The sequence below is a fragment of the Hypoxylon trugodes genome (genome assembly GCF_022578975.1).
Source record: "Hypoxylon trugodes strain CBS 135444 unplaced genomic scaffold F4822scaffold_5, whole genome shotgun sequence".
Classification (NCBI taxonomy): domain Eukaryota; kingdom Fungi; phylum Ascomycota; class Sordariomycetes; order Xylariales; family Hypoxylaceae; genus Hypoxylon; species Hypoxylon trugodes.
In genome coordinates, this window is record NW_026250020.1 from 132,895 (window position 1) to 159,092 (window position 26,198).

At 45.9% G+C, this 26,198-nt stretch overlaps 5 protein-coding genes and 1 non-coding gene across 6 annotated transcripts; all 6 read right to left on the reverse strand.

Annotated features, from left to right (window-relative positions):
* Nucleotides 1–108: 108 nt before the first annotated feature.
* F4822DRAFT_238040 (glycoside hydrolase family 61 protein) lies at nucleotides 109–1,952 on the reverse strand. The gene is made up of 5 exons (XM_051454251.1): nucleotides 1,457–1,952; nucleotides 1,315–1,395; nucleotides 1,063–1,246; nucleotides 629–985; nucleotides 109–556 (listed from the first exon to the last, which is right to left on the reverse strand). Exons 1-5 carry the CDS (start codon nucleotides 1,561–1,563, stop codon nucleotides 344–346), a joined length of 942 nt encoding a protein of 313 aa, XP_051313971.1. The 5' UTR covers nucleotides 1,564–1,952; the 3' UTR covers nucleotides 109–343.
* A 617-nt stretch (nucleotides 1,953–2,569) lies between these two features.
* F4822DRAFT_402099 (uncharacterized protein) lies at nucleotides 2,570–3,065 on the reverse strand. Its single transcript, XM_051457993.1, has 2 exons — nucleotides 2,909–3,065; nucleotides 2,570–2,869 (listed from the first exon to the last, which is right to left on the reverse strand). Exons 1-2 carry the CDS (start codon nucleotides 3,044–3,046, stop codon nucleotides 2,825–2,827), a joined length of 183 nt encoding a protein of 60 aa, XP_051313972.1. The 5' UTR covers nucleotides 3,047–3,065; the 3' UTR covers nucleotides 2,570–2,824.
* On the reverse strand, nucleotides 2,952–3,036 carry F4822DRAFT_t77. The gene has a single exon. It is a non-coding gene; the product is annotated as a tRNA-Asp (tRNA).
* Nucleotides 3,066–3,423: 358 nt separating the features above from the next.
* F4822DRAFT_238206 (uncharacterized protein) lies at nucleotides 3,424–4,621 on the reverse strand. The gene is made up of 2 exons (XM_051454252.1): nucleotides 4,131–4,621; nucleotides 3,424–3,964 (listed from the first exon to the last, which is right to left on the reverse strand). The coding sequence occupies exons 1-2, from the start codon at nucleotides 4,222–4,224 to the stop codon at nucleotides 3,801–3,803; spliced, it is 258 nt and encodes an 85-aa protein (XP_051313973.1). The 5' UTR covers nucleotides 4,225–4,621; the 3' UTR covers nucleotides 3,424–3,800.
* A 469-nt stretch (nucleotides 4,622–5,090) lies between these two features.
* F4822DRAFT_238217 (DUF654-domain-containing protein) lies at nucleotides 5,091–7,683 on the reverse strand. Its single transcript, XM_051454253.1, has 2 exons — nucleotides 5,338–7,683; nucleotides 5,091–5,282 (listed from the first exon to the last, which is right to left on the reverse strand). The coding sequence occupies exon 1, from the start codon at nucleotides 7,603–7,605 to the stop codon at nucleotides 5,428–5,430; it is 2,178 nt and encodes a 725-aa protein (XP_051313974.1). The 5' UTR covers nucleotides 7,606–7,683; the 3' UTR covers nucleotides 5,091–5,282; nucleotides 5,338–5,427.
* Nucleotides 7,684–8,153: 470 nt separating this feature from the next.
* F4822DRAFT_238226 (mitochondrial phosphate carrier protein) lies at nucleotides 8,154–10,094 on the reverse strand. Its single transcript, XM_051454254.1, has 6 exons — nucleotides 10,038–10,094; nucleotides 9,671–9,982; nucleotides 9,385–9,588; nucleotides 8,876–9,295; nucleotides 8,457–8,802; nucleotides 8,154–8,392 (listed from the first exon to the last, which is right to left on the reverse strand). Exons 2-6 carry the CDS (start codon nucleotides 9,916–9,918, stop codon nucleotides 8,309–8,311), a joined length of 1,302 nt encoding a protein of 433 aa, XP_051313975.1. The 5' UTR covers nucleotides 9,919–9,982; nucleotides 10,038–10,094; the 3' UTR covers nucleotides 8,154–8,308.
* Between the last annotated feature and the right edge of the window lie 16,104 nt (nucleotides 10,095–26,198).

Genomic DNA, 26,198 nt, shown 5'->3' on the forward strand with positions numbered 1-26,198 from the left:
TGAAACAAGTGCGAATTGCGATGGAGATGATGCACCTGCGCGACGATTTTCTCCTATAAACGATTCAGAAAAAAAGCTTAGCCAGCGAGGCTAACTAAATCTCGACGTCTTTCCGGCACTTGGGCCACATAATGAAGGTATAACGTTGCATCGAGGCTCGCATCTTCTTACGTCTTGGCTTAAAAGGTCCTTGAATATTACAACTACGAATAGCTTAGTAAAGTATTAACTCAGCAACGAACATCTATCCACTATGCGATCATATCATGCGTTAGGTGAGCATTACATAAATACCAATTTTTTTCCTATTTCGCAGTTGGTTATTACAAACCAACCGATATCATCATGCCTGGGTTGCTTGAGGCACCGCCGGCGACACCGCCTTTGCTGCAACTACAAATGTGGTCGGCGCAGCATCGGCAGCTAAGGCCGCTGTAGTAGTGACCGCCGCCCTAACATGTGCAGCTGCAGTAAAGGCGTAAACACCAGTGGCAGTGGCCGTGATGGCAGCCGGTTTCGTCTGGCTAACTGGGAGTGCTCCGCTATACAATTTCGGCTTCAAAGCAGTCAGCCTTAATGCAACATTACGAATACTAAACGAGTAAGTATATGTCGGGTCTTAACTTACACCAGGGATCACGTAGGCCGTTGGGTGTGAGAACAAGTCGAACTTGATGCCCGGGTCATCAGTCTTGTAAAATTGAGTTGCGGGGATGCCGTCAGGTGCTGCAGTGCCTTTGCTGTCAATAGCAAGATTAAAGCAGAATGGATAGCTCTGAGCACCGTTGGGGTTCGCAGCGGCATGAAGCGCGATGATTTCGTGGCGTAGGACGTAATTTCCGGGCGCAATATCTTCAGGAATTCGTACCAGCCAACTATTATTATTGTTGGTTAACACGTTGGCCGCCCATAAATCGCTTGCTTTGTCCACCCATCCAGCTTCCCCGATCTTGAAGAACTTTAGCTTGGCCTTGTCGGCGGTTTCCTTTGTAGACAGTCAGCCCATAGATCTTGTGCTACCAACACGAAATATAGTAAGGTATTTCTTCTAGGAAAACTCACACAAGCCCCGTCGCACTTTGCAAGGTAATCCAGGACCGGTCCCTTATGCGAAGCTGGCCATGGCGTCCACTGCACCTCAATTATGTCGCCGCCCTTCACGGGAGCAGCCGCACCCGCTGGTTTGGCGCCAAGATGGCATACCATATCCGGGGTGCTAAACTGGTTTGGAGCGATGAATGTGTTTCTGTGTTGTTCCACTATCAGTCCTATTACAGTTCGTTGATTATAATGAGTATAATAGCAACCACCTACTGTAGGTCATCCGGAACAGACCAGCCAACTACCGTAGGAGGGGGACTTTTGTATTGGTAACTCGGATTGTAGCCATCGTAGCTATGTCTAAGTGTCAGCTACGCTGGTCTGATAAAGAATCTATGTCTACCACTTTACTTACAAGGTGCTATCTATCACAATGGCGCTAGCGATGCCGTGGGCTTGTACGCTGACCGCCGAGAGAAGTACAGGAAGAATAACAGACAGTAAGAAGTTAGAAAACGCCATCGTCACAACTTTAGGGATCGTCGCTATTGAGAATGAAGTTTACTCTATACAACTACATGACGATCGTATCTATGCATGGCCCTACAACCGGGTTATAAGTATCTATATTCAGAGGACTGCCGTTCGCCATGGCCTAGCTTAACGAAGCTTCTCGAGAGCTCTCGTGGAGTGTTCCTCATAACAACGCCCAATCACATAAGTAAATTTATACATCCGTTACCCAAATTTGACTCCATCATCCGCGTTATGTTCCAATATCAAGACGTCTTTGGCCAATCATGGTTTGTTGTTCGTAGTAGCATATTGTTCTGTTGCAATGAAAATACCCATCTCCACAAGATCTATCCCAGATTCCGGGGCTTCTTTGGCCGAGGTGACAGCTAGAATTGACCCCGTGGGGATCTTTTATGGGAAAAGAAGTATTTGGAAGGGTAGCTATTGGACTTTTGACTTAGTGAAGCTTTCCGTCGAGCCGGCGGCTATATTCATTCGACTAGATACTAACCGCTCTTGAATTTTTTCCCTAGTTGTCTCGTCCATTCGCCCGCTCTTGTTTCTAATTATATTCCAAGAAGATGACTACCGTAACAAAAGTCACTTGCCTACACACCTACCAGTTTTTCCACAAATGTGTCTTAGGGATTTATTTTCGATGACAATCATGTGTGTTGGTTTGCACAAACTACTCACAATTTTATGTGAGTCTAGCTATAATAAGTCAAAAATACCGAGCTCAGTTAGTGAGGTACGGAAACTAGCCACCACTATAAGCTATCTACTATATGGTTGGGTGAGATCTATGAATCTTCTGTACCTTTGTAGATAGAGGGTGATACGATCGATCGTCGGGGTTGACGGCGGAGTATCTAACTAAACCAAAAGTGATCATAAATCGATCTAGTTTGAAGCCACAAAAGTCGGAATACTCCCGCATGTAGATATACATACCTTTCCGTCCGCTTCCCCGCGGCTTTCCCAATTTCCATAGATGTCTTATCTCTGGGAAGGATTCCAAATCATCAGCTCGCAGAAAGGAATATTACATACTTTTCAAATAGCGGTAACAGCCCCAAATGACCTATCATATAACTATCGCTGCGGAAATTTACCCGTCGTCATGATGTATGAGGACACCAACAAGATATTCTTCGGTGTGACTAGCCCGTGTAATTACCGATTTTACATGAGCTGAACGAAATACGAAAGAACATTACATACTCCGCCTTGGAACGTACTCCAGGGGTTTAAAGGAGGAAGTAAATCATACTCGTTTCGTTCGTATTGTTTGTATAGACTTACTCTTACTCTGGCATTGGATTTCCAAGTTTTAAAAAGATAAAAATACACCTGATCGAAAAGGTGGAAAAGATACAAAAAGAAAAAGTATGCTCTCGATCGGGGAATCGAACCCCGGCCACCTGCGTACTGTCTTGAGATGACAAGCAGGTATCCTGACCACTAGACCAATCGAGATGTTAGACATTCTTAGAATGCCGATTTCCTAGTGCTGAGATGCTGGGATTGCTTAAAAAAATAACCTATATACCTAGCGCAAGATACAAGCAGCTTGTCCTAAAATGGAAGGTCTCGGCCGGTTCTCTGCAGCGATCTCCGATTAGAGCTAGGGCCTTCTGTAGGTACCTAGGCAGGTAAGATTTAGTGGCTAATCATGCCTACCTAGGTAGGTGCGCTGCGGTTCAGGGGCCTCAGTGGGTGATTGGATAGTACACGAGCTTGCTTGATCTGGTTCGGCGAACGGAGGACCATCGTCCATTATTGGCAATTGCTGGCGTCGCTGACATCGTTCACATCACATGCACACAAAAGAACACTTTGTACATCTCCAAGTAATGATTATATACCTGAGTATGTAACAAGTTACACTCATACAGACTGTCGGCTTCTGGATATTCATGTACAAGTGTACAGCCAGCCTATACATCACACATAGTCAAATAGAAGAGGATAGACGACAATATAATTCATCAAACCGCATCAAAGGCTTGTTGTTCTATTGTTGGCGCAGAAAACAACATATATATAAAATCGAGTATATGCTATGCTAAGGTAAGCAAAGCAGGCTATAAATCAAGTCCCAGCCGAGCCTTTCGACTTTCATATTTCCTACGCCTGATTGATTCGTGATCATTCCATATTCATAAGCGGGACAGAAGAGAAAACATCTCAGTCCATAGACGGTCGATCCAAGTCTCTCGTCTCAAACCAGTGTTATCTCTTTATTCCGTGATCTCAATGCTGCGAGACTCGCCGTCAACGCTACCCGAGTTGACCTTCTTTCCCGTTTTCTTAATCGTCTTCAGGACGGTTTCGTAGTCTAGACCAGGCTTAGCCTTTACAATGGCCTCCTGCTTTTCGAGGGAGACATCGTAGCTCTCGACACCTATTTATCGCATTCTTGTTAGCAAGACTATTCCTCACTTGATTGCTATGCGCATCGTGTAACCAAATGATCTACCGCAGTTTCGGAGCGAAACCGTGGGACCCTCGGTGTTGCGCAAGTTATCGGGAAATGGCGGTAAAGAAAGCAGAATAGCACGAAAACTTACCCTCTAGCTTTCCGAGAACACGGTTGACAGCACCGGAGCAACCTCCGCAGCTCATGCTAACGTTGAACTTGTATGTGTGCTCTGAGTCGGCCATTGCGAAAATATTAAATATGTATCGGCGTTGCGAAAGAGGAAAATAGAGGGGTATATGAATGCGAATGCGCGGGTCGGCGGGGTAATGAGATGCGCAGTTGGTTTTGATTTGGCAGAATGAGAGATTGTAGATCCGATGTTCGTCTTCGTACGTATGTATGGATATGGATGTAAATGCGACGCAGATGAAAATGCAAGACGGCAGCAAGGAGAACGAGGGAGGATGGATATTAAATATCTCTCGGGTATGGTGGCACGGGCGATGGGTTGGTCACAAAAGTTTGTTCTGGATTAATGGATTAATAATGTCGTGATCGATTAGAAGTGACTTGAATCTCTAACTCTAGCACCTTCAGTACCTAACAAACAGCCTAACGGAGGCGTAACGTAGGGTACCTAAAATAGCGCTATTCCATTACAAGAGCGGGATTAATAACGCCTTCCCCTTCCTTATCACCCCTCCCTCCGAGAGACCCCGCTACGGTTTGTACGCACAAAGAACTCAAACGCCCAAATAGGAAATAGTACCTATCCCGACAGTGCGGCGCGTTGTCTCGTATCCACCATGTACTGTATTTCACGCTAACTTGTCCACCAACAAGCACTGGAATTAAGGGGAGACATACCTATAGTCACAGTATGAAAAACTGTAACAATACGTGCGACACCTATGACCCTAAGCGTCGCGTGCTACCACTGACAGAGAACGTCAACCTCGAAGTTTGGTGTAGACTAATATGAAACTTGAGCAAGTTTCCATTCTCTTCTTAGCGAACCCCTACCCCCTTCTTTTCTTCTTTTCCTTCTAGGCGTGAAACCCTCTTTGACTGCCGCACCTTTTCAATTGTAAAAACTTGCTCAACTATGAATCATAGACAGACATAGGCAGAATAGATTAAGTAGCGGGCGTTGTATTACCATTTTATTAGTCTAAGGTACCTTAAATAGCTATACATAGAATACAGGGTTGCAATGCGTGTGTAGGTAGCCGTAACCCAAAATTCCTCGAAGAAACGAAACTCATCCTATGCATTGATTGCCTCATGATCTTCGTCTTCCCTGTCGTCGCATGAATTTCCTGCAGGAACCCATGATGCAGATGGCCCTGAAATACCTAGGTACTTGTGCATACAACATAGGCATCGAATTCATATGCCCTTCGCCATCGTGCACACTTTCGCAACTTTGGCTTAGTAATGTTGATTTATATCAGCCCTGGCATGTCGTTATCAGTCTCGTCATCAGCATCAGCATTATGGCCGTCTTCGTCTTCCGTATCGCGAAAGCCACCTGGTATATGAGGCATATTATCAGGATCCACGTTCGAGCTGGCGTTGGCCCTATCAGTAGCACGACCAAGCAGCGCCGCAAGCGTCCGATACAATCCCCTCATGGGAACCCCTACTTCCGGGGGTATCCAGGCATCTTCATCCCCACTATCGCCGTCTTCCACGCCATCGCCCTCGGGTGTCCGAAGTATCGCAGCTTGAACATTTTGTAGAAGGTCCTCTGGTGCTCCGAGCCGCGTCGCCTGAACTAATATTTCCTGAAGATCCTGACGGTTTCCGGGACGTCCAGTGCCGCGTTGTACTTCACGCGACGGAGGGTGGAACGGATTTGCTTGTGACTCATGCGAGAAAATATTCTCGTCAATAGGGGGTGGGAGGGGATCGAATTCCCAATTCGCATCCGCGTTCAACAACTCACGCGGTACTAGACTTATTAACGAGGGAATCTCCAATAAGTAAGTAAAACGTGCAAAGTTAATCGGTACCGTAGGGACGATTGGCATTGTGTCGTTGATATCCACCCTCTTTGCATCGTTCATTGTCTCCTTCAGGAGCGAGATAACTTGGGCATTATCCCAGAGTGTTTTCGTTTGGTGGATGTAGACGTCTGTGTGCAATTCCTCGGCTCGATTTCGTGGCTGTATACCCCATACCGCTTTGGGGACGTCTAAATTGAGTGCTTTGAAGAGATGGCTGTAAAGCCAAGGTAATTGCTGAATACCCTCCGCCAACAGTGCCTTAGCGCCGGCCGCGTCGTTTTGTTGTAGCCTAGCTAAGACGAGAGTCTGTCTGATGTAGTATGAGGCACACTGGATTGCCGGATCATTATCTAAGACCTCTGAATCACAGAGGTCAATGAACCATTTCGATTCATGTGCACGAATAGCAAGTGGGTGGATGAAATGAATGATACCGTAAGGGTCGGAGTGGTCTACGGCAAAGAGAAGCTTGGCCCATTCCAACGCTGTTCTATAAGTACCTTTCATGATTAGATTCTTGAGGTAGTGATACCCAGCTAGCCAGAATTGCCTGTTCTCAGGTCGGTTGAACGATAGTCTTGCCTTCCCTTGTTCTATCTTCTGTCGGAAAGCAGATAATGAAACTCGGCCAAATGTGAAAAGGGCGCGTTCACATAGATCTGCAGAAAGTGCTGAGTTCTGGTCCTGTTTTGCGATTCGACTAACTTGGACCAAGCTAGAGATATGGTACGGGTGTGCGTGCAGGAAGTGCACTATTCGCATAGGGTCATACATCTGAACAAGCCCGAAGAATTCCTTCTCTAGCGTGTTGTACCTGGCATCGTGAGTAAAACAGAACTCGACAACTCCGGGTATAGTGGCCTCCTGTTCCTCTTTGACTCGACTCATAGTCAGGCCTTCTGTAGATGCACGTGGCCACGATTCCTTTCCAGCCAAAAAGGGATTTCGGCGTAATGTTACTTCTGGCAAGCTCTTCCCTGGATATGCCTTGAGAAAGGTTTCCATATCTACTTGTTGTATTAAGCCTTGTCTTTGTCGTCTCGAACGTGCTTGATCTTCCTCCTCATCATTCTGAGCAGCTGTAATAGCATCCCGACCAAAGAGATTTCTCATCTCGTTGATTACTTTAAGGTGGTGTGTGTTGATGCTTAAAAGTTCACATATTCGTTCATAGGGCTTCGCAGGGGAGGCTTCGTCATTTGTTTCTTGTTCCTTCTTCTTAGAGAGCTCGAGTTCTTGTAAGGCTTGGTCAATATCATCCGACCCGGTTTGTAGGGGAGGTTCGGTCTTGGTCGACATGCTCGATTGCTTCTTGGCTTTCTTCTTCTTTTTGTTCTTCTTCGCCGAATTTTTAGACGTATCGACCGATGTAGGTTCGGCGGGAGTGTCTGTGAGAGGATCTACCGTCTCGTCCTCTTTCTCATCACGGTTATCATCAGAGTCGCCATCATTATCTTGGCCGTCGAGAGCCGCGAAACCCGAGAATATGCTTGCTCTTGGCTTCTTCGCAGGTTTATCGTCATCGCTCGACTCATCGTCTTCGGTGGGGCTTTGTGCTGAGAGTTGTTGAAGCTCTTTCTGCTTCTGCAGCTTTCTTAGCTGCCTGCTCGACATCTTCGTGGTTTACAGGGGTTGTGTTGTATGGTATGGTATTGTAGAAATAATGAAAGAAGTATAGTTATTGTAGTAAATGTTTAAAGCTTAATCGTTGACAGTAATTGCCGTCTACTGCAAGAAATAATGGTGGGGGTGGGATTCTGGTGGGGCAATGACGCTTGTACCTACCTAAATTCGCTAAACACCATCTACTAGGTACCTAACAGACAGGGTGCGACTTCCTGAAGATTGGATGCTATCACTTCTAAGGTTCCGTGTCTTCGAGGCATTTTCAACTTTATTCCCTTTTCCTTTCTTTGTCTTCTTCTCTTCTAACTTTCAATCTTATTATTTCTACTCAAATCCTCAACCTTTTTTTTTTACGTTGCGAACACAGCCAGAGCTAGAATAACAACAACACACACAATATTTGACAATCTCTTATAGTCTATTATACTGCAAACATGTATACCCTTTATACCCTCTATGCGTCTATGTCTCTAGGACTCTCTCTATCTTTATATCCCTCCCTATATACAAATCGTATCTAATAATACCACGTTCAATCGTCTTATATGGCAGTGCATCTAAGATCATATACGCACAATTACGTGCGCCAGCACCATATTCCGGAGATGCCATTATCTCCGATCCTCTAGTTTCCATCCATACACCAGGTATGAATACCTAGCGCATATGAAGCAGTCTCACCGAACAAGAATTAACATTCCGCAGTTTCCAAGAGACTCCCCACTTCAATTACTTCGTCTTTGACCTCTACGGCCTTACTAGTCGCGCCAAGAGCCTATACGAATAGTCAGTCGTCGGTTACCTAAGTTAAATGGAAGATAACAATGGGGGATCCATACTCGTTGGATGTGGCCGTAAATTCCGAACTGAACGGCCGTCATTCCGCCTACCATGACCAATCGTGGACCAATGCCTGCATAGCTCCCCCGCAGACCTAGCTGGGAAATGATATTGAAAATCCGTCGAGCTGTGCCCTCACCCGGTCGGCCTTTCTCCTTGTTGATTTTGCTCAACACAGTATCCGCAGGCTGTGAAACAACCGCGGCCGCCATACCAGCAATCAATCCACAGCCAAGATTTACTCCCGAAAGTGTCATGTTTGAGGCGGTCTCCTTGTTAATCCACGAATATGCTGCTTCGATAGCTTTCTCGTACACTACAAAGGTTGCCATCGTGTACGGAACCCTAATTTTTGAGGTTAGTTGTCTATGCCACAGCCCAAGCAATACGAAAATCAGCCTCTAGGCCAGCGACTCACTGCTTTAATACTATAGGTGTGAAACCGGAGTAGAGACCGGTTACTCCCTCGTACCTGGCCATCTTACCCAATGCAGTCAGCATATTGGGAGCGAACAGCGGTTGCGAGACAAGTCTAATGCGGGCGGCTTCAAATGGACAAAGGAGAATGTCGCCGAGGAATTCGGCTGCGGCGGAGGATGCAAGATACACGGCATTACGATTAGCGGCTGCTTTTTCGGGTCCCAAGTATTCGTTCATTTGTCGCTTGAAGAATTCGTATCCGCCGAATTTGAAGGCTCCTTGGAGGAAGTAACCAGTTACGGTCGGGCCAAATCCGGTCAGCAAAGCCCGAGCTCCGTCATTCGAGACAATTTGGCGCATACCGCCTGCTAGGCCGCGGTTGTACTTGACTGGTTCAAGCTGGACTCGAGTTTTGACGCTGAGAACGTATTAGCTCTCAGCGCTATATGGACAAGGGATATTCCCTTGGTGGCGATGGTCAATCAAAGCTACAAAATCATGGCTTACACATCAACTGGGGTTAAAATGGCGTGGGTGAAAGAGCAGCAAATGGCCCCCGAAAAGGCGTATCGTGCAATTTCCGATATTCTCGTCCCCGTCTTGGTCGACACGGGAGAAATACCGGCGACGCCGTTTGCGACGTATTCTACAGCATTACTGTTGTCGAAGACACTTGGGATGGGTGGGGTGGTTGGTTCATGCGAGAAAAGACTGTGGTTTTGGTTGGCATAAGCGTCGACCTCGTTTGGTAAGATGATCATGGTTACTGCATGCGTGCTAAAATTGAAATCACCTTCTGACGCTGAAAGCGCTGATTCCCAGACGACCCAATATGGAATCAGCCATGCCTTTTCGCGAATCTGGATCCACCTCCTTTGCAACCTCTCTCACTGCCTCCAGCACTCTAAGATGTTCTTTCTTCAATTCCTCGAACGAATTATCTAACTGGATGTGCCACGGGTATAGGACGAAAACTTGGAAGCCAAGTGCGGAAGAGGCGACGGCGAAATTCGTCAACGAGATAAGACGTGTGACGATCATTTTGACGACGGCGAGGGCGTAAAATCTAATTTTTTTTTCTGGGTTTTCTTCTAACAGATTTTGTCTGAGCGAAGAAAATTGTCAGAATTTAGAAAATGGATGGGAGGAACGCAACATACAATAATAAAGTCTATGTGTAAGGAGGTCGCGGCAAAGAGTGAAATGCCTCTGGGGCAGATGGAAATTCGAATCAACGAGGACCTCCTTTTTCTAAGGTTTAACGAATATTATTGAGATTGCAGAGAAGAAATTCGAAAATTAAAGGAAATAATCGAGTTGAAAAAGGGAGGAAATATTATGGAATTATTACGATTCACCGAAGGGGACACCAAGTATCAGCACGAGGAAAAAAAAATTTTGTGGCAATGTCAAGTCAACGGACCGCCATCGCGGACCCCTGTTAGGATTTCATCATTTCTCGTGGAGGTTTTTCCCGACAATTTTTTCACCTCGGTCAAATTCTATCTACGAGAAGAGACCCGACTTCGGCAGATAAGGTCCGAATGTGACAGATGATTCACTAGAATACTGTGTGCCTGGGAGGTCTGGGAGGCCTGTGAGAGAGCGTCGCGTCTAGATTGGGAAGCTCTGGCGCCAATGGGCAATGATGAAAGGAAGAGATGCCATTTTTAGGGGTTTTAGGCTGACAAAGTGGCCTGACGATCGAGTAAGTCACGCCACGCGCTCGAATTTGCCCCGGTTTAAGAAAGCTTGTTTCGCCTCGACCACGTCCAATTGGTAATTTATTGCAATTTCCTTAACTGCAGGATGCAGCAACGGTATCAAAGTTTGATACAATTAGCGAACATGTGCAAGTGGGCCTCCCGCATCGCGACGTGGGTTGGGTATGAGAGAGAAGTCCTGAGACGAGAAGTTCCCCGAAAAAAAAGTTGCTGTTGGTTTTATTAGCTATATTAGCTAAGTTTCCCTAATCAACCCGCAATTTGCCAGTTTCGTCACGAGTTTGGACGAATTAGTGGATCGGATCAAGTTTAAGCACCGGGTACCCACACACCCCCGGACCCGCTCCGACTTATTTTCGGCTCGAACCCGGCCTCCAATCTAGACCGACGCGGAAAGCCAAGTTAGGAATGTTGCAAGTCAGGCTAAATTGCCAAGATATTTGGGTATTCTATCTATCTTTAAGTCACCTGGCTGAAGTATTCAACCGAAGTAGTAGGTCTCAATTATGGCTACATAGCCGGCCACTGCACTTTGTCGCATCTGTCAATTCTACCATTTACTTATCAAGGCGGCAACAATCAACGAGCGAACAGTACTGGCTGGAGCCAACGCGGCAGACCCCAAAAGCCAATAGCCGTAATCATGGGATGGTCGGTATATGAGAATACGATGATTAAGATACCGAAATTGCGAACTACCCCTCTACGACGGAGCCCTGCAACGACACGTCGCGACCTTGTTGGAGAATAGGGATTAGACGGTCCGAGGGGCGGTGATAAGGTGTTTCGAATTGAAAGGGCCAAGGTGGATCAATCTTCGAGGCAACACACCCCCAACCAAGGGTATCCCTTCTAGGATCTTCCACCAAACGCCATCAACACTTGACGCGACAATGTTCAATCCGTACTATGTATACGAGGTGGCTAGGCTCCCGTTAGCACGACGAAACTTATTTCTATTGCTCTGTGGGAGAACGTCGTAGCCCATTCTTACCAATAAATGTTCCAGCTTGGAATCATTAGTTGGAGAAAATATTATCTCCGCCTGATCCACAGTTTCGTGGATAGACGAAATCACGAAGTTGCAAATCCGTTGTGTTTTCAGGGGCTACTGACCGAAAGTATCCGAATCGCACAGTCGCATGTCCATTAATCATCGAGGACATTGTAAGAATTTCTGCCGGCTCCGGACAGGTATTCTCCATCTGCTTCTTCAAGCCTACTACGTGTACCTTGGCGAAGCTGTCGCTTTTATGGAGTTGCGCAAAGAGACCACCGTTTTTTACTATCCCTCAGGAAGGACTTTGCATCCCAGACCAACCAGAGACCAGAAAAGAAAATAGTCTATCAATCGAGGTGCATTCAATATTGACTACAGAATACTTCAGCGCTTTCATCGACACAATCCGGTGGGCTAAGATTCATCTTGAGAGCTGATGCTCCCAGCTGCATTTAGAGAAGAATATACGCGCGATCAGTAACCATGCATTTTTGCATCGTCTTCAGCCTTACAACAGACGTCTACGCCCAGCCCTCTTCTATACCAAGCATTCGAGCCGCCATCGCGTATCGAAACGCCCAGACGGCCTCTCCCGAGGTGGGGATCTTGGCACGTTCGCGCACAACCACCATCATCGCCACGACTTGGCTTAATTTATCTCATCGCGCACAAGCACTTGGCATTGGCTGGGAAAGCGTCATAGTAAGGGAAAAAAACTCAGCCTTACACGCCTTACAATTGAGGTGAGTTGGGTTAGGTAAGTAGGAGTAATGACTTGGCGGGATAGATTCAGATGAATTTTGATGATTAAGGCGGCTAAGATATATAACGTTTAGACGTATGGATATGTAAGTAAGTGCTCGAGGCCCATCGGCCGTATATTTCCTGTCCTACCATAAAGTGAAGCGATTTTACATAAACCACATTTACAATAAACGAATATATAGTGATTTTAATCGCTAGGCTAATACACTTATACTTACGTGCACACCAAGGTCTCTGAATTACGATTCTTTCATTGAGCGGCTCTCGTGATATTAGTAGTATAGGTACATACATACCCTATACCAATATTGATGCTAACCCGAATGTATACAGAATAAAGGAGTATAGGCATGTGTCTTGAAGACAATACACGCGGAAGACAAGATGCTTCAAAATTTACACCTAGTCGCGACGCCTGGGTGCCCGAATGATGCGGTTCACGGCATGCTTGGCTTGCTCACTATAGTCTAGCCAAGACAATATCTAGAAACCCTCTCTTCATCGTGAAAGCACGGACGAGAGTTTGGCATGATGTGAAACAATTATTCCCTATATATAGGCGTCTTTACCCTTATAGTAACTAGCTCCGAACTCTTTGCGCATGGGCGTCGTCGTCACGCCTCCTATAGGCGAGCTCGACGACGTCCAGGTGCCCTTCTCAGCTTTTCGAGAGAGCTTCGCGGGGGTGGATCACCAAGCAAAGGCGCTCGGTCTAGTTAATACGAATTCAGCATAGCCATCCGACCGCGCTGCAGCCCGTTGCCGGTAGATAGATACGGATGGTCGTGTATGCGGTGACGGTCTAAAAATTGGTTGGCATATGGTACTGCGCGATAGGAGATAGAACCTCTTATTGTAGTATACCTAGGTAGAACTGGGCCGTGGTTCTGCGAATGTGATAACTACTATGGCTTAACCAGATTCTATCGACGTAGCAAGAGCTATAAACTTCGTAAGTAACGAATACGTCGAAGAAATGGACATCAATTATTTGTTTCATGCAGGGTGCATCAAGTCTAGGAAAAGCTTGTCTGCTAAGGCGACCAAACATGCGGACATCAAAGACAATTTCAGCATTTTGAAAGACGTTCGAGACAAGAGGCGCCGTGGAATTATTCGCCAAGTATCCTAGGAGTGGAGTTGCAAATTCAAGGCCAACTACAATGAGGCGATATAAAAATATTTGACACCTTAGAGATACATGTGATTTAAGCGACTTTATCCATACATACATACACACTCGTTATAGAATCAAAGCAGAAGTGAACGGCCCCTGCATTAGCCTCCCGTATCCTGTTTGTGAGGACGAGGGCTCATGGATGTACACCATCGTATACTCTCCCAAGACTCTGCGCCCAGATATAATTTCATCATCTGGTCATTCATGGCGTAGAGTAGATAGCTCAAGTATCCAAGGCCCCCGATACAAACCGAAAAGATAAGAAGGTAGATCGTTCATAACATATCATCCAAATCGTGGCGAAGAGTCGTTAGCTTTTCATCTGACCGTAACATGTTCACTCTACACATCGCTTCACGCTGGAATAACCCCTATTCACACCCCGAAAATAGGTACTAGATAGCATAATAGCATAGCTGGAAGTAATTGTGCTCTTGTAAGTTAGTTGGAGCTATGTACAGGTACCTAGGTTGGCACATCCGTAATGGTCTATTAATATGAGATCTGATATGTGAAGTAGGTATCTGAGCACATGGCCACAGTCTAATAGGCACTTGACCTAAGCCCATTTAAGGGATGGGATTAGTCTACTTATCTAGGTAGGTGACGAGACGGAACCATCCAGTTGATAAAAACTAGAAATTCGAATTGAGTACCGCAACAACCGAGTGCCGTCCTAGCGAAATGTCACGAGGCGACCTCCGGACTGCCGTGACGATAGGTAAATGGGAGCGCGCATTGTCGTGAGTTACTCCCTAGACAGCGCTCACTGAGCTACCAGGAACAACCTCCTAAGGGCATATGCACGTCCACCATATCACGCCATTATAATGAATAGCCTCTACCTGACTCGCGATCAATGCTCATCAATGGCGACATATCTCCACCAACCGAGTCATACGTCCGTATGCGCACAGCGGAGTAAACTAGTATCTCGGGCCAGCGCGGGTATCTCCCTAAAACGGTCGGTGGCGCCACGCCGAGGATCCAGAAGCTTCTGTGATATCTGTCAGAGTAACAATAAACATTTCAAATACTCGACATCAACGATAGGTATCACCATGGCGAGATGCATTAGCTACCCAAAATAACCAATTAATCAGCAAACTCCTATCAAAACGAGCAGAGAAAGAAACGGCCGTTAGATATAGCTCAGGGTTTCCCTTGCCGCTCGCTTACTGCCATGTGTTCTCCGCAGCAGCGAGCCGAGACAGACGAGAAAGGTCGCCGGTTCATGCGGCCAGACCGAGGGAAGGGGCTAGAATCGGAAATAATATCTCGATTTATCTGAATAAATGAAGGCTGAACAGGATTTCCTAGGTGGTAAGGTTATTAGGCCTAGAATGGGTACGTGACACTTCAGCCCACCCTTCGGCCGATAATATCACGAGAGCTGGATGAACAAATCCCCTCACGACGAAAGCTGGGGCACCCCGGGTCCGAGATTCCCCAGATCTTCAAGTACCTCGCTCAGGTGGGGAAGGGCTGGAGATCGCCGATCCGGGCAGCAGTAGTGGCAGTAAAAAAAGCGACAAACTCAAGAACAAGAGGGGGCATGACCAAACCTGAAAAAGCAAGGTAATGCAGGTAGGAAAAGGGTATGGGCATCGAGGATCATCCTAGTATAAGTGTGCAGGTGTAGTCGTACAAGACGACACGTGGCTTGTGACGTGAATTAACATGAAGCACACTCGAGAAAACAAGAAAATCCCATCCTAGGATTTCCATGTCTCTCGCCATCTACATCTGCATCCTCGTTTCGCTCTCGCTCCATGAGAACAAATAAAACCGGTCCTAGACGATCCGACGGGATGGCTTAGGCGCGCGCCCGTGGAGAAAGGAAAGAAAGGGCTGCAGGGACGGTTGCGAGAGAGACCACGTTGCAACGTGGGCAGGACGTATGCTAGGTACATATGTATGTACGCTTGTAGATGCGCATGCGTTGCCGTGTCGCATGGGAAATCCGTCGTACCCAATCGCTCGGGAATTCGGCGCGCATTTCGGGAGAGGTACATAAGAAGGGGTGAGGGGAGGGTTGGGATGGATGGATGGGGATGAGGTAGTAAGTAGATACATCTAGCCAAGGTATCTTCCTTTCCATCTTCCTTCATATTATCACCAAATCTCGTCAACTTATTACGCGCAGTTACACGTGGATTCGTATCCAAGCCTCCCCCAACGTAGTGTTAACGGGACGTTGGGCAATTTTTTTTTTCTCTCTTTCCTCCTTCCTAGACATGCTGAGGACTTTTTTTTCTTTTTTCCCTTTTCAATTCAACCCCCTGTTCCATTTCGCATCCTGCGATGACCATGCGCCTTCCTAGTCGGGTAACATATGGGGGCCAACAGGCAATAGATTTACGGAGGAAATCCCTCACAGAATACAGCCATGTCGGGACCGCATTCCCGTTCTCCTTGTGATCTGTAGTAATAGGCAATAAAACTGTCCAGGCTGCCCATCCGTACGTGGACAAGTTCTTTACCTGCTGTAAAATTGCCTTGGTGGCGCGGTCACGTCGGAACAGCACGCGTCGTATATGTGGTGGTGGTTGCCGAGGATGACTTGGCAAGCCAAGTAGACATCCATTGGGCGGGAGTTGGCATAAAGGGGAGGGAGCAGTACAGTAATAAGGCTATTTTTTTTTTTTTTTTTCAATGAGCTGTCTCCGGATGCACGGAGAAACTCAGCCTGATGGAGGGAGAGCGGGAATTGAAACAAGACTTGCGATGACGATTGCCTTGTGTGTCTAGACTCCTAGAACAATGTGCCTATGTTGCTGATAGATGGCTGTGGAATTCTATATGCCTCTGGATCTGAAAAGGCCACGATGGCGCAGTAAGGCAGCGGCGCTTCGTGAGACCGAAAAATCGTACCGACGGTCATCATCTTCATCACAATTGAGTAAGGATCGTTCCATTGGGGGCAGCCTGAACGATGAGGACCAGCCCAACTTGACAGCCTCTTCCCCCCCCCTCCCGTTTGTGCCCCCCACGTTGATTCTGAACGGTAACCGAAAGTGGCAAGTTGACTATTTCGTCAGATAGATCTATTTCTGGAGTTTTTGCAAATATAGCGGAACTGCATGCGAGCAGTCGCATTACACAGAGGTAGATGGTCTTGTGCCTAGGTCTATGTGTTTGCGCATATGTAATGCCAATTTCCGGGGATAAGAATTAATGCCATTTAATTGTAGAAATGACATGTTACGCATCTCTCGATGCTGAAACCGACGGGCGACAAAATTGCATAAAACGAACCCTGAGAACGATCAGGGTTCTTTTCTTCGAAATTTCCGGCCTCGAGCCAGGGGTATTTTCGAGGCGGGAAGGGTGCAGTTCCCGTGTAAGGAAAAACGCATACTGACGCATTGTACCTACGGCTATGTACGTCTGGAGGATGCAAGCCACTCGGTCGCATCCATGTAAGAAGGTACAGTACCGTACTTAGGTACGTAAGTGGTTAGGTACCTGACGTACTACATCGAGAAAGTCCCGATGAGGTGTTGAGACTCGATGGAATGCGACCATGTATTTTCTTAAGATGAGTCCATTGTACTTTGTAGTGTAAACGGATGTATGTGCTATTGGATGGACAGCAGAGTCATTGCCGACAGAAGAGGCGCAGCGTGCATGGCATGGAATTTGATAGAATTGATTGATTGTCCGACGGGAGAAAATTTGAAATGAGAGGGATTGAAAAAAAAAAAATGATGACGAAGAAAAGAAAATGTGCTGCGCAAGAAAAAAAAACAATAAAGTTATGCTCACCCCTGATCGCGTACCTGCCGTACCTACATACTTCAGAAAATGTAGATAGTGCGGTCGTTCCCGAAACGGGTCCACCTTTCCTTGTCATTTCTTAAGCTGAATGGGTGACCCGACGGGACGGTCACTGGGAATACTTTCAGGTCGCAACCTCCCTGCCGCCTTTTAAGCTTGCATTAGCTTCGCAGCTTGGTTGTGCTAGGCAGATGCAGTGATAGGTAATTTGTTTCTAAAAAAAAGAATCAATCAACGAGAGACCCCTATTATAGAGTTTAAAAAGGAGCACTGGTTACCTCCTGTGAGGTCATCGAGCAGATATTGTTTTTTTATTATTACCAATCATCCCTTTTCGAGATCTCTACGATCAACATATCAAGATACAAAACATACAGAGGAAAACAAAAGAGGTATGGCCTATTATTTTAGACGATCGCATAACCTGGACAGGAAAAGTAAGAAAAGGGCAAAACAGATCTCACTTTAAAATGGGGTAATGTAAGGTTGTACGCGACCCGATGGTTCGGGAATGGAGGGGGTTTTGGTATATGTGATCCAGAGATCTGATTGATGGGAAATATCTTAAACTGGTGACGTTTCCTTCTACTTGTTTGTTGCTTAATCAATTCCCGAGGAAAAGCAAAATAGTTTGTCTGGGAAAGTGTTTGTCTTTCGATGTGCCTGTGTGCGTAGGAAAGGAGATAGGTTGTAGCAATCTCGCCACATATGAGAAATATCATATTTCAAACGATGGATTATGATGAGTAACTTCAATATCCAGGAGAGGGTGGGATGGGTGTACATAGATCTTGCATGATGCTGAACGATATGAGACCTGAGGACAACTGCGCCTGCATCTGAAATATATTTTTAGGGAACATAAAAAGGAAAGTAATAAAAAAATCATCCGATTAATGAGATATCCGTCTTGCCTAACGCACTTTTGCGCGCCTAGATCTGAGGCTATTGATGTTAGTCCATTACTAGGCTGCACGAAAGAGAGAAGACATTGATATTATAAGAGACCTATCATAATGACCTCTCCAATTCCATTCCACCCGTACACATAAGACACGTTTTCATGTTACCGGTCCGATGATTACTGAACTAGCAAATTAAAGTGTTGAGTCTTCACAAAATTACAAACAATTCACGTCATCGAGGAAAACACCGCAGGTAAATCTTGCTCACAAATAATTATATCCATCATTTTGAAGAAATTCATGCCGGCGCTGTGTAGCTATCGTGTCTCTGTGTACTGTACAGTCTAAACAGGGGTATCTATCAACCTGGTTCCAGCCCAGCGCGCGCCCAATGACATGGCTCAACAACCCTCAACAGAACAAAATGTGTAATGTGCCCGAAGCATCCCTTAGATGGTACTGCCCAAATACACTGTACATATTCCGAATAGACCAATTCCAAATCCGATCAGAGTACAATCTTGTCCACCTCTAAAATCACCAAATCCCTACGGAGGATAGGTGATCGAGTTGGACAGAAATAACAAATGAAAATGTGAATGAAAAACCCGGAAAGTCTATAATGCAAAGCCGCTCTTTTCCATCTCGAAACCCGAACTTTTGTAATCCATTCCCAATTCCCTTTTTTAGAAATTACCCTTAAATCAACCGTGCTGCTCGACCAATGACTCCGAATGAGAAGATTAAAAGTGGAATATTTGCGAAGCAGACCACTCGAGAAACGTTTGTCGGCCGAGTCTCGGAGTAACAAAATGCGTTCCAAGACTTAAGGGATGGATTCAGGCTCCTGTTGCCGAGGCGTGAACACAGAAAAGTGCCAGCCCGGCGGATCGGGCCACACACAATGATGCAGCGCCAACCGAGGACAGTCAACTGTTCCGGATATCTAAGTCAAATCCTCCATCTTGTGATCGAAGTCGGTGAGTCGGGTATGATGCAAGTCGCTCGAAAAGAAACCATGATGTCCGATTATGAAACACCGAAAAGTCCGAAAAATCCCATTAGAAACCCAAATCCAATTCTAAATGTAACGCCGTTGACAGTTGATATTTCGAAGATGCCGCATGTGAAACCGTGTTGGTGCTCCCTCCTCCCTGGTCGGCTAGGAGGTGGGAGTGGCGACGAGCCGAGGGTGTAAAATGGATAAGGAATGCAATGTATTAAAACGGATGTATCGGAATGCGTAAGCCGTTGCTCAAGTGCAGGGCGCGCAAAAAGATGGTGTACACGTCGAATTGTAAGTAGGGAATTAAATGGTCGTAAAAAAGAATCGCGCACTCGGATTATCGTCCAAGCTGTGCATTACAAGGGATAAAATATCTGCTTGGCGGAAAGTCGCAGCGGCTGTTGGCGTACGTAATTAAGAGTCGGAGTCGTAAACCGTTTAACGGTAAGTGAATTTGTTTCGCGAAAACCTCGAAAATGAGATTTATCGAGGCTTTGGTCGCGGAGGAGGCTTGGGGACACCAGTTGTGTCGTAAGCACCACGTCCCATGTTGGCCATTGTGAACTCTCTATCAATCATGATAAGACTTGTGGGAAACTGGGGAAGCTAGAGAAAAGAGAGTCAGCGCAAGCTCATGCGATCTGAATGATCATTATATAGAAAATGAACGTAGTATTGTGTATAAGCCATCATTACTGCAGCTCGTAATAGGTCGCATCGTCGAGCTGCGCAGCGCAAGGCAAGAGAAAAATAGAAACGGACGGAATCGGTAAATGGAAATTCGATGCTGCGCGTCTGACTCACATTTTTGGTGTCGTTGCGCAACGACTTGGGGAGGCCGAAAGCACAAATAAGCGTATGTAGATGCGGATTGGCGAAGATGCTTGTGCGGCGATGCAAAGCAGGTACTAGGATGCTCTGTCGAATAAAATGTGACCTCAGGGGCTATCTGAAAAGTAGGTAGAGGTACGTCTCGAGTATGGATGGCTCGCAATTAATATTTCTGAGGTCAGCACCAAAGCGTCAACGGGATGACAGCAGGATTTATATATTGGTATGTAGGTTCTCAATAGTCATGCCAATGTCGGTATGTCGGCTCGTTATGTTGCAAGCGGGATATTGCGATCAAAGCTGAAGCAGAGGATGGCTTGTGAAGCTGAGACAAGCAGAGAAGGTTGCGCGGAAGCCTGGATCTTTGTGTTGTTCCTTTGTAGGAAAGCAAAGTCACGCAGGTTTCGGAAGACCTGGGTATTATAGGATTTTGTGTCGTCGTGGTAATGTGCCTTTGTCCCGGTATAAGGCTCTAGTATAAGCCAGAAACTGAGCGTATGTCAGGTACGCTGCAGGTGTTGAGCTGGATGTTGCTTTTCAAGGCTGGACCGTTACAGCAGCAGCGCAGGGGGTGGATCGATCACCAAAAGCAGAACAGAACGAATAAAACCGGAACAAGTTGTACAAGTAGTAACGGTGCAGGCGTAAAGGTTCGCCGAATTATATAGGTACGCTTGGTCGTGTTCGGATGGAGCGCAAGCTGTCTAGGAGTTGTCTTTTTTGTATCCTTCTTCTATGCTCTCTGAATGATGACGCTCCAAAGCAAGTGAGGAAACGCGTCAAAAGGGAGAGAACGTGAGAGACAGGACTGTAGTTTATTAATTGTACAAGGAAAGAATTCTGATTGTCAGAGGATTTTCATCTTAAGAATTTTGGGACGTGGGAAGGGTCATTTTATCTTATACGTAGTCCGTTTCTTAAAGCTGGGGGTACTAATAGACCTGTGCTTGAGTGTCAGCCCAAGTACCGTACCTCTTTTTTTTTTTTTTCCTCTTCACTTCATAATAGGTAATACCTAATTCCTTTTCCAAGGGGAAGGGTCAGAAATGTGGTTCATTTACCAGCTCCAAACTTGCAACCAAAATTGATGACAGGGGTCAAGATGGTATACGGTACTTCACTTCTCATACGGAAGTACCTAGTGGACATGGAACTCTGACGGCTTGCCAAGCCCGCGTGCTTGTGCAGGGGATGGTACATGGGTACAGGTACATACGTCCCGATGGGTGTATCGTGGTACCTCGTCTGGCCGTAGGAGGATGGGATGACCTAAGTGACTAAAGAATCTACCTAATACACAGTTCAATTTGCTACCTCTTATCTATCTATTTTAGGTACTAGGGGGGGTGCGTGAGAAAAATGTAGATTTTGTCAGAAAATAATAATAATGCCTACCTAACAAACAAGAAAAAAAAAGTAAACCCATGAAAAAATTAAAAGAAAAAAAAAGAGAAAAAGGGGAATAAAAAAACCATGTACCTCAACGGCCTAGGCTTCCTAGTTCCTTGCTGTCAATGATACTTCGTAGTAATTAAGGCTGTTTCTTGGGCGTTTCTCTTTTCCCAGACACTCAAGGTATTACTTAGTTAGGCTTAGACGATAGATTCTCCTCGAGATTTAGCTCAAGTTTTACAGTAAACAGGGCGACTCTCCATCGTTAGGTAGGTAGTCGATGTGGACCACCAGCCAGCGCATCAGATACCGACTTGGAGAATACAGGTTAGATACGTAGAGTTGCAGGCCTCTTGGGTCCATCTACGTGATGTGTTCAGTCTTCTCTGGCCATGGTGTGATCCTGGCGGCCGACAAGGTGAAGCTGATTCGTTGTACACCTCCTCAGAGTATTGGTTACCTGCGGTGTCGAGACGCAATAGTATGGAGTCTGGGTTAGCTGACCACTGGTACATACACAAGCTGCTGCAACTCAACAATAACAGCACGAACAGCGAATGCAGACTGGGGGCTGGGTCCCAAATTCTTTTTCTCTGGAGTACCTAGGATTATTATTATCATTATTACAATTTTTTTTTTGCCCAACAGGGGTTAATTTTCAAGGGAGATCCTCTTATCGTTTGGGTGACCAACTCCACTCCGGTAATATTCCCCTTACGCTAAACAGGGCACAACCTGGCTCTTCTTTTCGAATCTTTCTCGAATGCTTTCCTGCTTTTGGCACTAGGAATCGACCCGGCCGCAAGTCTGGGGTGTGCTTGAAACTTGGCAAACCACTTTGAGCCGCGATGGGAAGAAACAATAACCTTTTCCCTCCGTGCTGGGAACCAAGAAAAAGGGATTCAAGTAAATTTCACCCAAGCGAGATATCATGTATTTTGTGTCTGAGAGCTTCTCGTTTGTTTTGTTTCTTTTGTTAGAAACCCTAGAAACCCTAGCCATGCCCTAAAGTAGGCACATGTAATGTAATAGTAGTAGCACATACATGTATATGTATGTAAGTAATAATAGTACCATTTCATGTCGCATTAACTCTTTCTGAAGTCTTGGATTGGGTATCTTTACACTAGGTGAGGACCCTTTCTCTACCTACTGCGGTGTAACGCAACTATGACAACAATTCAGCCCGACTCGAGGGCGACCTTTCAAGCCGTAGTAGTCAATTAGTTCGTACACATAAGTACCTAAGTATATACAGAAGTGAAAGGTAGATGGATAGGTGTTACATACATGTAGCAAGCAAGTACATATGTACCTAAGTATATATTGTAGAATAGTTTGTCGGTCTTGGTTAAATTACTATGATTTAATGTGATTACAATACCAAGTACAACACCTGGTTGTCCTCTACAACAACTAAGTAATAATTAGGTACCTAACCTAACCTATTCAGATTATGCACTTAATGTTACCTACAGTAGCCTAAAGACGACGGGGAACTATGGATGTTTCAACAGATTGTCAGCTCCATATTGCGGGTCGGGCGGGCCTAGGGGAAGACGGAACGAGCAATAATTTGACCAAAACGTATCGGAATTAGGGGACACGAGCCACTACGCCGCGCCTCGCTGACAGCAATCGAGCCACAAGGAACCCGATCGTTCGAGTTGTGCTCCAAGCTAGCTTGCCTCTTCTGTTACCATCCCATGTTTCCGCTGCGGCGTCGACTTGGAGGCGTTCGGAAAAGGAGAAAGGAGAAAGGGGGAAAAAGAAATCATGCATACTTCATACTACACAACGATTCGGTCAGCCAATGAACGAAACAAGGCGACAAGAAGACTGGCGATAAGTTCTATGAGGGATCTAATTATTCTCGTTCTATGACTCTTCATTGACCTGTGACCTGTCGATTACCTCTTGGAATATGTGTTTCTCTTTAATCAAAATCTACCCTAGTATGGATTCATCCCTATAATACCTACCACACAGGATATTTTTGAAAAATAGTTTGTGACCTTATGATACAATTTACTTTTCTCAATTATGTGTGGGCGCCACAAATGTGTTCTTGGAGGCTGTGGCGACGAGGATCGTGACTCTAAAGGAAATGTAACCTACTTAGGTATATAGGTACACAGGCAGGCATAAAGTATATGGCAATCAATACCTAGGTACTGTGTTGGTTTCCGATCCTTCATTTTTAGAAAATAATAAAAAGAAAAAAGAAAAATTCTTGTTTTTCAGCTTGTTTTTTAGCCCATTAGTATATCTCATAATGCCTTTGTAATCATCGGCATCGCGTGTCCCAGCGCTACGGATCCAGATTTGTTGAACCGAGATTCGTCTTATCGTGAGATACATGACAATCTTGTAGGCCCAAGGCGCAGAGCCCACATTGCGCGGAGTTGTCCCGTAGCCTGGTACTAAAGGCACACGGCACGAGTACGGGTGATGCCGCTCGTACAGGACGAGAATGTGTCACCGAAAATCGAAATGCCCAACAGGCCAATATACATGTGGCTGATTTTATGCAACAAGGTATTATTCGAAGCCTTTCTTGCTGCCCGGGATGCTACCTAAAAAATGCGTGTCAGCTATCTAGTACCTACAGGAAAACGGGATAGCCGTTCCGTAGTCTTCAGTTACGTGTGATATCGAATGAGCCTCGTCCCCTAATAGGCGCACAAAGTTACAGTACTTGAAGTCTGATGACATACATTTCTTTGCGTCTGAATCATCGATGGCGATGGTAGAGTTACTAACAGGAGTACGTCAGCGAGCATCCGCGGACGCTTACTGCAAAGTAGAGAGCTGCAGTCATCGACTTGAACCCTCAATAAACAATCACCCCACAATATATTATGGAATGAATCAAAAAGAATCAACGTTGATCGCGCTATTTAGACTTGTTTCAGTCACTAAGCGATCGGGGGGGTGCAAAATAGGTCTGAAGTAGGCGAATCGACCGCACACACATTACTAGAAATGGAAGGTTTCATGCAACCACTTCGTCGAGTTCTGACTTCAGGACGGAAGTGGTCCCGTACTTCGTCCGACACACCGTCGATACGTACTATGTATTATACGTAGGTGGCAGAACGGGAGCAACCTAGCGTGCTGTGATTCGACCTTGACACCCCTCCCTACCCCCTAACCAAGTAGGTACAATACCTAAAGAGGTTGGCAGGTCGCCAGCCGAAGGGTGCTAACAGGGGTTGAGAAAATCTCCTTGTAGCAAAATGACAAACGCATAGGCGAGAATATTAGACGCATCGGAACACAACCATCGTCGCAATGCATCAATTCAACTTGTTTTGGCAATGGCACCCGAGCGGCCGCGAGATCTAGTGAGGCTGAAAGCTCGGGAATATCTCACCCCCGGAGATAGCGCAGCAGCGGAACGCTATTGTACATACAAGTACATGAACGAAGGACATGAATGCATGGCATTGTCATACACAAGAGTTTCGATTGGGTTACCAATGTGGCTCGTTGATGACGAGTCCGTGTGCTTGTTACTTACCGTCTCCGAGGACATAGACGAATTTCAAGTTACTTACCGAGGCCTTGGCCGATGCTTTGAAGGCCGGTCCGATTAGCATCAGCAATCCAAGCATGTTTACCAGGCTGTATAGGTGCGTAGGTAGGTATGTGCTTAGAATGGGGCTTGGTTCCATGACTCCGATACCAAGCGTAAGTCGACCAACTGATTCACAGTTTGGGTATGGCAGACAAGAAAGTTAATGATAATTCAACCTGACAAACACAATGTTCAAACATCCCACGTTTTCCGAAACAAATTCAATATAACGGCTTACGTATGTGGGATTTCGTTTGTTCGGTTGGTAAGTACAACGCGACCTCGAATTGAACATACCTAGACAACCAAGCCGGCGCCACTAAAAACATTGTATCCTTTTCTGGAGATAGACAGAAAAAATGGGGATAGAAGAAGCGAAAAAGAAGGTATCGTGCGACCAGGCGACTTAGATCCCTCGGATACCCCTAGCTATTGGATATTACAGTACATGCATTGGCGGAGTTGATGGGTGAGATAAAGCCCTCGCTCACCATCGAGCGAATCCAAAGCGTCGGGTGGCGACCCGCATTGATGATGGCGCCGCACTCACCCTACCGACGTCAGGGAACGATCTAACCATTCGGGGGTATCTCGATTCTTAGCATTATCCGTTTGGGACACAGTGTACGCATTTTGGGATGGCAAGGTAAAGGCAATGCACAGTCAGGGGACTTAAAGGGGTGCATGAGAAATGGGTTTGTTTTTTCCATTGGGACTTCTAGAAGGAAATTGATGGAGACGTTTTTTATGGAGAGCCCCTACAAATGGGTACCAAACAGCATCCCGCGTCCTCGGTCGTGAAGATGTACCCTCTGGCCTCCTCCCGCGTAATGACAGCTTCCAGCGCTATGTACATACACTAAACGAATTAGTCGATCCCCACAAACCTGTAACATGTATTAACTATGATAGGAAACACTTGTATCCGATTGATTGCCGTATGGGTTTAGGGAAACTGTGGTAAAATCGAATTCTAGGCCTTTGCGCCCAATTTTTATTTCGCCATTGTACCGAGTCCATGTTTACCAAAGCAACATCGTCGATCTTCTTCATTTCACCAACTTGAAACTAGAAATAATCTAGACTTCAATACGAATAGACCTAGAGAATTTATCGAATACACGCATTAAGCGACATAATGTAAAATACCTAGGTATA

Excerpts from the sequence above, each read along its gene's own strand:
- F4822DRAFT_238040 (XM_051454251.1), bottom strand. The coding sequence starts at position 1,563 with ATGGCGTTTTCTAACTTCTTACTGTCTGTTATTCTTCCTGTACTTCTC. Across the intron at positions 1,247-1,314 it reads TCTGTTCCGGATGACCTACA|AAACACATTCATCGCTCCAA; the intron begins GTAGGTGGTTGC and ends GGAACAACACAG. Across the intron at positions 557-628 it reads CGGCCTACGTGATCCCTGGT|CCGAAATTGTATAGCGGAGC; the intron begins GTAAGTTAAGAC and ends ACTGCTTTGAAG.
- F4822DRAFT_402099 (XM_051457993.1), bottom strand. The coding sequence starts at position 3,046 with ATGTCTAACATCTCGATTGGTCTAGTGGTCAGGATACCTGCTTGTCAT. Across the intron at positions 2,870-2,908 it reads TTCCACCTTTTCGATCAGGT|AGTAAGAGTAAGTCTATACA; the intron begins GTATTTTTATCT and ends ATCCAATGCCAG.
- F4822DRAFT_238206 (XM_051454252.1), bottom strand. The coding sequence starts at position 4,224 with ATGGCCGACTCAGAGCACACATACAAGTTCAACGTTAGCATGAGCTGC. Across the intron at positions 3,965-4,130 it reads TGTTCTCGGAAAGCTAGAGG|GTGTCGAGAGCTACGATGTC; the intron begins GTAAGTTTTCGT and ends TGCGATAAATAG.
- F4822DRAFT_238217 (XM_051454253.1), bottom strand. The coding sequence starts at position 7,605 with ATGTCGAGCAGGCAGCTAAGAAAGCTGCAGAAGCAGAAAGAGCTTCAA.
- F4822DRAFT_238226 (XM_051454254.1), bottom strand. The coding sequence starts at position 9,918 with ATGATCGTCACACGTCTTATCTCGTTGACGAATTTCGCCGTCGCCTCT. Across the intron at positions 8,803-8,875 it reads ACACCTATAGTATTAAAGCA|GGTTCCGTACACGATGGCAA; the intron begins GTGAGTCGCTGG and ends CTCAAAAATTAG. Across the intron at positions 8,393-8,456 it reads TTTACGGCCACATCCAACGA|GCTCTTGGCGCGACTAGTAA; the intron begins GTATGGATCCCC and ends CTATTCGTATAG.